The sequence below is a fragment of the Vigna unguiculata genome, chromosome 9 (genome assembly GCF_037176805.1).
Source record: "Vigna unguiculata cultivar grain cowpea cultivar isolate G323 ecotype 2 chromosome 9, ASM3717680v1, whole genome shotgun sequence".
Taxonomy (NCBI): Eukaryota; Viridiplantae; Streptophyta; class Magnoliopsida; order Fabales; family Fabaceae; genus Vigna; species Vigna unguiculata.
In genome coordinates this window covers 3,190,012-3,199,837 of record NC_140800.1, presented here as the reverse complement: position 1 = coordinate 3,199,837, position 9,826 = coordinate 3,190,012, and the positions used below count along the sequence as shown (strand labels likewise).

At 37.4% G+C, this 9,826-nt stretch overlaps 1 protein-coding gene across 2 annotated transcripts; it reads right to left on the bottom strand.

Moving 5' to 3' along the window:
• Positions 1 to 5,028: 5,028 nt before the first annotated feature.
• LOC114162475 (EEIG1/EHBP1 protein amino-terminal domain protein) lies at positions 5,029 to 9,588 on the bottom strand. Of its 2 annotated transcripts, none has more exons than XM_028046387.2 (4): positions 9,432 to 9,588; positions 9,227 to 9,328; positions 6,668 to 9,075; positions 5,029 to 6,570 (listed from the first exon to the last, which is right to left on the bottom strand). In XM_028046387.2, the coding sequence occupies exons 3-4, from the start codon at positions 9,067 to 9,069 to the stop codon at positions 5,412 to 5,414; spliced, it is 3,561 nt and encodes a 1,186-aa protein (XP_027902188.1). In that variant the 5' UTR covers positions 9,070 to 9,075; positions 9,227 to 9,328; positions 9,432 to 9,588; the 3' UTR covers positions 5,029 to 5,411. The 2 variants fall into 2 exon arrangements, with proteins under 2 accessions (XP_027902188.1, XP_027902189.1); XM_028046388.2 differs by having other exon boundaries at positions 6,668 to 9,072.
• Between the last annotated feature and the right edge of the window lie 238 nt (positions 9,589 to 9,826).

The following is a 9,826-nucleotide window of genomic DNA, read 5'->3' as shown; positions in this document are numbered from 1 at the left end:
ATGGTAATTAACCCCATGTGGACATATCTTCCTTGTTGATTTTGTAATTGTCTTCCTGTTTGTGGAGATATTAGAGGGATTATCTCATAGGTATTGTCAGGGAGATGAAAATCTTCTATTCTCCTATATCGATAGAGGCTTGTTCGTTCTGAACTTAGCCATCCTATGTTGTATAATTGTCTAGGATTTAGAGAATCTATCCTTGAGTTAGATCCTATATCTGTATTTTGGTGTATGTCTACTAAATCTTCTAATCTTCTAATGTTAGTAGTTCTTTGTCTATTTAAGAATCTATCTAAAATTCCTGGATGTTGTATAAGATTTTGACTTCTAGTCTAATGTTTCCTTAATCTTCTGGGGGTTCCAGGGAATCTTTGTGTGCTACTAGGTTCTGTTGTACTATTCATATTAATACTATCAGTTTGTGTTTGTGTAGACGTATTGGTTTGTGTCATCATTACAAACTATTTTCATTGTTTGAAGAAGGTGTTGCGTTGGTACTTGCAGCTTTTGAATCTTTTTTAGTTGTAACTTTGATAAATTTCTGTGAATTTTTAGAAGTTGCTTTTATATGAGTATGTGTCCCTAAAGATAGTTTTGATACTTGCTTTATAAGACCATCTATGTCTTTGGACAAGTTCGTCTTTTTAGTAGAATCAATCATATGATTCAATTTTCTAGAAACTTCTTCTAGAAGAGCTATTATAGTGTTATTTTGTCCTATAAGGACTGTGTGTACAGGGTCTATTTCTGAAGTAGGTTTTTTATAACCTACAGGAGGAGAGTTTGTAATTTTTTCAACAGCAGTTAGAGCTGATTTGTAATCGGAGCCTAGAAATGGCTGTATGTTATCCATTAAAACAGAAAAATAAGAAAGCAGTGTAGGCAAAACAGAGAAGCAGTATAGAAGCAGTATAGTCAAAGAGGAAAAGCAGTAGTAAGAGATAAGAGGCAGGAATCTACGGAATACACTGTAGAGTAATACTTATAAAAGAATATAAGTAATCATAAGGCTCAAAAACTCTTTTTTTTTTTTTTTTTTACACATATAATCAAGAAAATATGTATGTAAAAAGTGTCGCAATATGCAAAGTATTCCTCAACCCTCAGAGGCAGATCAAATGGGACTTATGGTTCTATTGGCTCTTCTGGCCATAACCTGCCCGATCTACAAAGGGTATCCTAGCGAATACAAGTCACTTCCATCACATAAATATTCAAAAGGTATCCAAGGATTTCTCGCTCTGATACCAAAGGATGAGCACGCAGCGCTAGCCACTTGACCAAAAGCTATAGCTGTTAGTAAGGGTTCACACTTTGATACTTAATCCCTCGGTCCCACCACGATTCCGTGACTCTGATTCCCCCGCTCTTCGGGAAATCAAGGGGACTTACCACACGCTGCCCCATTTCCGTCCTCGGCAGGAATCGAGCACGCGGCCTTGCTCTGATACCAGGATAGAAAAAGGGGGGTTGGAAACTTATGAGAATATAAATCTAGCAGAGCCGGTTAGATATTCTCTCATAAGTTTACAAGCAAAAGGGGGGTTGGAAACTTATGAGAATATAAATCTGGCAGAGCCGGTTAGATATTCTCTCATAAGTTTACAAGCAAGGGGAAAAAATAAAGACAGAAAGATAAAATTCTATACATAAAATGTTTTATGAGAATATAAATCTGGCAGAGCCGGTTAGATATTCTCTCATAAGTTTACAAGCAAAAGGGGGGTTGGAAACTTATGAGAATATAAATCTGGCAGAGCCGGTTAGATATTCTCTCATAAGTTTACAAGCAAGGGGAAAAAATAAAGACAGAAAGATAAAATTCTGTACATAAAATGTTTTTAAGCCTTTAAATGATTACCGCATCTTTTAATAAATATTACTCAAGGCATCCGTAGATGCCTAAAGAAAAATTACTCCATAAACACTTACTTAGATTCCAGTGGGAGTGGGGAGAGATCTGAAATTCCTCGTTTATTTATGATTGGAAGTATACAAGAGTAGAAAGAGGGGAAGTACAAGTAGAGAGAAGGCAGAGGTGGAGAGGAGTGAGGATTTTAGAGAGAGAGAGGGTTTAGAGTTTCTGCCCAGCATAAGGGACTTAAAGACTCTTTTATAGAGAAAAATTCGAAACCTGTAACTTGTTGCACCGGTTTTTAAATGACCAGTTACCTATAGTCTAGGTCACCTGGTGACGTGTCTGTATTTGGATGTTATGTGTTTTTACCCTTCAGTCTATTACCCAGTTATGAGTAAAATTACTGTGTCACAGGTAAGAACACTTTACTGTCCTCTTTTGGAGACTACCGTAGAGATCATGTCTTCGGGATCTTCCTCAAGTATCTGGTCTGAGTCTTCATTATCAGAAGGGAAAGAAGATCCAGGAGTTCCTTGACCGTGGCTTCCTGTTTCTTCATAAATTTCTCTGTATATTCTTTCTTTTTCGAATCTTTTAACCAGTATAGGACTGGCTTCCATAGGGAAAGGATGAAATTTGTTTCCCATAAATTTCTTCCAGTATATCTTGGTATTTATGGTTTCTTTTAAAAGGATATATTCAATATTATCCTTTCTAGAGAAATTCCAATTTGACCCTTCAACGTAAGCTTTCCAGAGTTGGTACTGGTATAACTTTTCTTTGTTGAGTGATAATCCTTTCAAGGGCCCATGTTCTAGATGGACATGTGGCTCTGGGTTTGATTCTGTGAACAATTTTATGACATGTGTTGCCACACTATCAGGGGTTGTGGCGCTTTTTGGAGAAGAGGTGATCTGTAAGCAGATATTAGTCATATATTCTGCCTGTATTTCGTTTACTACCGAGTTTATCTCTTGGGTTAGAGAGCTGAATTTTTCGGTAGGTGGGATAAGAAGTGTTTGGAGGCATCCTGCTTCTAATAGTAGTGATGGACATATGACTATGTCTCTATATAATTGGTTTTTGAAGGTTTTTAAATCAATTAAAGCCTTTCTAAAAATAAATTTTATTTGACATGTACATTTTGTGGTAACTGTTTTGCAATAGTCTGAAGACTCTTGGCATGGTGTTTTTGTGTCGAAATATGTCTGAGGTTTTACAAATAATCCGTTGTAATTTTGTGTTTCAGAATGAACTTCAAACAAGAATTCTTGTATGACTTCAAATTTTGCAAGGAAAATGTTTGGGTTCATTTGTGGTGAGAGGCTACAAGAGGCAGCATAGGTATGTGTTTGGGTTTTTGGTTCAAATGTCAGCCCTGTTTTTATTTTTTCTTCATCAATGGTTTCTAGTCTTAACGCCATTTGGGCTTCTTCTAAAGAATTAAAGCCTTTGTAAGTAGACCAAAATTGGTCTTGTTTTGCCTCAGAGAGGTCTTTGAAGGAAGTATAAACTCCTTTGTTTGGCCCTGTAATTAGGGCATAATGTGTAAATCCTTTCCCAGAGGGAGAGGCTGGTGAAGTTAACAAAACTCCTTTGTTATCTGCATTGCAGAAATTGTATAGTGCACTAATGATGCTTTGTTTCACCTTAGTGACTTGGTGTTCATTTTGAACTGTGTATTTTGGAATATTCCATATGTTGTCGATTAAAACATTTAATTTGACATTTGTATTTTCTCTACCAGGATAATGGTAGGTATTTGTGAGTATTGGCAATTCTTGTTTGCCATACTTTGTGTATTGTTCCACCACGAAGGGGGACTTTACTAATTTAGGACCTGATGGTCCTTTCTTTGTGTTTTGTATAAATTCCATTTTGGAATATTTGTACCTGCAATATAGAAGTAAACAGGTTAAGCAATAAAATGTGTAAGCCTCTGTAGATGTTGTTCCAAAACCAAGATGTTGCCTTTGTAAGAGGCAAGTGTAAAAGCATATTGGAAAGGATTATGTGGGAATAATTCATTTCTTCTTCTCCTTAATTTGGTTAACTTTCTCTTAAACCTTTTTATTAGTTTAGATATTTCGATGGCAGGATTAGGACTAAAATTAGGACTAATTCCTTGTGGCCATAATGTTTGTATTCTGACCCTGACCCGGAATCCAGGAGGGATTTTTGGATCTTCAATGTGTAACATATTCATATATGTGACTGTATAGAAAACTCTTTTGAGTCTTACTTTTGTATAATGTACCTGGAAAGGATATCAGCAAACATATTGTCAGATCCTTTAATATGTTCAAAGTTTATAATTTTTCCGGAATTTATGTAGTCTCTAAAAAGTAACCATCGTCTGTGAGGTTTTTTGTCATTATTTATTTGGTTTTTCCCATAGGAAACGATTGCTTCACAATCAGTTCTAATGGTTATTTCTGGTTTATTTATCAAAAATAATTTAAATGCTTCTAAGGCGTGTATAATTGCATTGACCTCATAATCAGTGCTGGTCTGATAAACTTGTGGTTTCACAGTATATTTTCCAGAAGCATATCTGCATATTTTGTTTTTAAATATTTATTTTAGGAAATTAAAAATATTTATTATTTTTAAAATTTCTTCACTGAAACAGATGAATGTCACCTAAGTATGTAAGTAATATACTTAAGCAAAAATTTGATACTTCAAATTATTTATATGATGTTAAATACTTTTTGAATTATAATTGAATTTTTAATATATTGACTTTATTGAATTAGATTTAAAATTATTTTCTTCTGACAGTATTGAATAATAAAAAAGTAGTTTTTAAATATTTTAAATTTTCAATTAATGATAAAAATTTTACAAGAATTGAAGAAAAAACATTATTCAATAAATTACATTCAATTATATTTTACAAGAATTGAAAAAAAAAAAAAAAACTATATACTTGTGTTAAGAACACTTATCAGATGTTTTTAATTTCGAATATATACTTGTGTTAAAGACCTGAGTTTGTGTAACATACATTAACACCTTTTGAAGACTTTTTTTCACCTTCTGTAACACACATTCTAAAGACTCTAAAGGTGAAATAAGACATTTAAAACTAACTACCGATAGTTTTTCAAAACCAAACAAACCCGCAGAAAGTTTTTTCAAAATCATGGACCAAACAGCAATCGTTTTTCTCAAATGGACAATACCACAACTGTTCATCTTAAATTTGCAATTGTAATAAAATCAACATTTTTCTGCAAGAATACTCCATCTAATTGTGGACTGCAACATAATTTACCCCATGTAACATACAAACACTGCTTCTAGAGGACATAAATACAACAGACACATGCACAAGTTACAATTGACTTTACAATACAAAACTGTGCCTACAGCAAAATACACAAAATCCCTTTTTCTATGTATCTCGTAGTACTTTGCAATTATTAAAGGATGAGTCCAATTTCGTTGATGCTACTATAACAAAACCAAACAATGCCCTTAGCACAGGTGGTTCCTGAGTGACATTAACAACTCCGAAAGACAACAAGAATCTAAGTTGTGGACTTCAGCTGAGTCTTGTGGTGTCATTTGGCATAACGACATCGGGGTTTCTTACATGTGATTTCCCTCGATTGCCAAAAAGACGAGATGATATGCTCCACAAGGAGTCACCAGGTTGCACCTTTGAGGTAACTGGAGCATTAGGTTTAGATGAACCCTTTGACTTCATCAATGGAAGTTTGTTATTATTGTTCTTCGCCATTCCATTAGCAACCAACCAGCGAGAACCAGATTGTTGCTGGTTTGAAGAGCCCCAGAGCTTCTTTTTCTGAGGCTCAGGCTTCAGACCTGCCACATGGACTTCTGTGATTCTGAACTGAGGAATGCCCTCTTCCTCTTCGGAACTATTCTCCTCGTTCTTGGTGTTCTTCATGTCCACCTTCGCTATGATTTCCCTATCCTCATCATCATCCTCGTCATTGTTTTTCATTATCAAAGACACACTGTTGTAAATCTTTTGCTTTGGAAGCATGAACTCTCTCTCAACTTGTATAAGAGCAAGCATTGGTGTTCCAACCGGTTCGTAATTTCTCAGAGGGTCACGGAGTTGCACCATCAATGCTACTGTGAAATTGTTTCCTAACAAACCACATCTTCTGCTTTTGCCTCGTCTCTTCTCTCCCTTGGAACTCCCTCGAATGAAGTCAAAAGAGTTAGCATGATGGGCTGCAAGAAGTTTGGAAGTATGCTCACTGATATTATCTATATCATCAATCTCACCGGAATCCAACCTCATCCATTCATCAAGAGTTAATGATAAGCCCATTATTCCATCAACACCATCACTGCCGCCACCACTTCCGTCTTTTACATCCATCAGCTGCAAGCCAGCAGCACCATCCAGGCCAAGAGATCCACTAATATCAACACCCTTGCCCTGAAGAGCCGAAATATCCCCAATGGACTGTGCAATGATGTTTGATGGTGCCTCCTCTTCTGACATCCCAGATTGGATTCTCAAACCCTCCATTGAAAGTGCTTCAATTTTATCCATAGCCAATGGAGCAAGGTCTTCAACTGAAACAAACTCTGAGCTTGGTTGGTTGGCCACTGTTCTTGAACTAAACTTGCCAGTCTTCTGTACTGAAGGCATTCCTTTCAAGTCCCTTTGCACATGAGCACTGTCTTGCCTTGTTATTGGATTATGCTGCAAATGGCTTTGCCTGCATAGAGCAAAGCAAAATTCATTCAGTAAAACATTTAAGAATAACTATTAAAAACTCAGCCAAGACCAGTGATACAAACAGGATATAGGCTAACCTCTCTGCTCCTTCTAAGACAGGCATGGCTTCCCATGCTACTTGTTGCATTGTCTTCCCTGTGATATCTTCTAGCGGCATTAACTCCTTGGCCTGCATTGAGAGCTTTTCAATTCCCACCGAAGCCAAACACTGCAAAACTTCCATTATCCCAGAACCCATTTCAGCAGGTACCACGACAGGGTTGGATACCTGCATGATTAAACTCCCACCACTTTTAGAATTCTTGAAAAGTGAGGGATTCATAGAGCGTAGGAAACCCCCGTCTTTTGTCTGAAGAAAAGGGCCCAACCCATCATCAAGAGGAGGCAACATAGGAGGCTCTTCAGGTGGCAAAGGAATTGGGCTTCCAAAACCAGTAAAATCTTTTGGTGGAGAACGATGAAAAGCCTCCTCATTCAAACCCCATTGACGCATCAAGGCTTCTGTTTCCAAGTCTTCTAGTATCTGAGCCCTCTGCTTGCCTCTCACATCCCGAGACTCGGCTAGATGCTCCTCCTGCAGCTCTTGCAAAAGGGATGTTGACCTGACATCTTCAGAAAAGTTCCACTGCTCAGATGCAGCGGAACCATCATAGCCACCATCTTCTTCATTATCATGGTTCATTTCAAAATCAAACAAAGAGGAAAAGTCCCCATCCAAAGCCTCCTTCTCAAATTGTCTTAAAAGTAGCTCTCTTGGAGATTCAGGCTCACCTTCGGAACTCAAGGCCATTGGACTACGGTCTAAGCCTAACATGCTTAAAAACTCAGAGGCAACTGATTCTGTAACATCATCTAAGCTATGTGACTTTGTCATCTTATGTTCAGATTTAAATTCTGCTGTTTTGGGAGATTCTAGTGCCACTCTCTCCAAATTTGATACACTATTTAAAGCCGATTCTAGTTCTTGCAGGAGCAGCTCATTAGTATCACTGTCACAGTCATCCTCTTTGCTAGCAAATTCCTCTATCACTACCTGGTCCTTATAACTATCATTAACCTCATCCAGAAAATCATGTTTAACACTGTCTTCAAAAGGTTGTATACCTGATATACCAAGGGTGTAGGCAGTATCAACTGTAGAAGCATCCTCAGGAGCCTTCACAGTGAACTCCTCTGTTATAACAGGTTCATTTGATGACAGTTCTATCCCCTTATCAACAACAAAAAAATCATTACCTTGAAACTGTTCAGGGTTTTCATTTGCGGAATCAGGTAAAGGATCGTCATCTGGTTTAAATATCTCCAGCTTTTCTTGAAACACTGAAAGTTCAGGTTCCTCATGCATTAGACATTTATCTTCAGCCTTACTCACATTACTCACATGCTCGTCAAATGTTTCTTTTCCAAGATCAGAAGCATATGCATCTGGCTTGATTGACCCAAGATTTTCGGAGAACGAATCAAGTTCTGCATCGCTAAGCAGAGAACTAGCCTTCTCCTCATCAAATTTCTTATATAAGATGTCTATTGAGCTGGCTAATGCAGACCTAGTCAGTGGCAACACCTCATGAAGATCCTTTACCTCATCTGAAGCTCGAGGTGATAACTGCAAACTCGTGGTTCGCCTCATCCTGCTGCTTCCATCAAACTGTCGGGGTTTAACATCTTGCTTCATCGGAGCAAAACCATTCTGCCTGGAACTCAATACATTAGAAGCATTATGGCTGTCTCTGGTAGTACCAGCATTATCACCAACCACCGTATAGCCAAAACTGACATTCATCACAGCACCCTTAGCCACTCCTGATAATCGAAAACTAGTAGTCCACTTCCCCGAGCTCTTCTCCTCCTCAAGCTCCTCCAGAGTGAGAGGAAGCAACCTTGTCAGATCCACCCGGTGCTTTCCCAAATCCATCTCCTGGGCACTCAGAAGCGAAGCATAGAGCAAAAAATGCTTTGCTTCATACTTAGCAGAATGGTGAGGTCCACTCCTACTGCCATACACTGAGCAAGTGTAGGTCAACTTCTCTTCAAATTCAGCCACAGACTGAATCACCTTGGCAGGACCAGTCACAAGAACCCCATCACGCCTTTTCCAGTACACAGCAAGACTAGCATTATCGAAACTTTGAGGCAACCCTTCAATCAGGTGAACTTGCAGATAAAAACTACAATTAAACCTCTTGTTTCGGATGTGGGAAAGTGCCCTTAGAGGCCTCCAATTCCAAATAGACTTCTTATCCTTTTGAACACCATCGTCATTGTTATTATTAACACTGGTTTTAGACTTAGATTTGGGATCAGGTAACTGAGGTTTCCCAGTGAATTTAGATCGAGAATTTGCACCAGGTATTGAACTCCTTGAAGACCCTCTATCCAAGTACAAAGCTTTGTTAATGGTTTCAACATCCTTTAACAATTTCTTCGGGGCACTAGAACCCCCACCACTCCTCTTCCCAGCCTCCATTCTCGACAACATCCTCTTCTACCCCACAAAACAAATAAAGTGAATTCAAATGAAACAGAACCCGACCAGAATCTCTTATAGAAAAAATATAAATCAAACACAGGAAATTATTAAACCGCGTAGCAAAATTTAATAACAAAATCACAAAAAGAATGAATAGATTGAGTACCAGGTAGTGTTGGAGATGAAACCAAAGCAACCGCAAAAAAGTTAGGTCAGCAAACCCAATCCATGGACACCTACCCTTGTTCTCAAATTCAAAACTGAAACTCTATAACCCAGAAAAAAAAAATCCATTTTTTCAGTCACGGGTGAAAAAAGGGGGAAACTTAACCATAGATGAAGATGAAGAACAAGAAGAAGAAAAAACATACGAAAAGTTTCAAAATTTGTCAGCAGAGCTTGTTATCTTCTCATGTCCAACCTCTTTTTCTTGTCTCTTTCTCTCTCTATGAATTGCCGCTACCTCTTTCAAAACCAAAGAATTGTAGTTGAAATTGAAGAAACAAAAATAATATAATATAATTTTAATATATATTATTTTACTTTTTCCATGCGCGTATCTTCCCGAAAATCCCAATTATTAGTATTTACTAATTTTAATTCTTTCTGTTCTGTCAAAAAATAAAATTTTCTTTCTGATTCTGCACCTCTTCGCATGTGCATCTTAGTTGTGTCTTTTCGTACTTATGACGGTAATCGCTGATTGTTCAAATTTTCTAATTATATTATTTTAAACATGGAATAATAAATTTGATTCAAAAAAATA

Coding starts and splice junctions, on each gene's coding strand:
- LOC114162475 (XM_028046387.2), bottom strand. CDS start 9,069: ATGTTGTCGAGAATGGAGGCTGGGAAGAGGAGTGGTGGGGGTTCTAGT. Junction 6,571..6,667: donor GTCTTAGAAGGAGCAGAGAG/GTTAGCCTATAT, acceptor TGCTCTATGCAG/GCAAAGCCATTTGCAGCATA.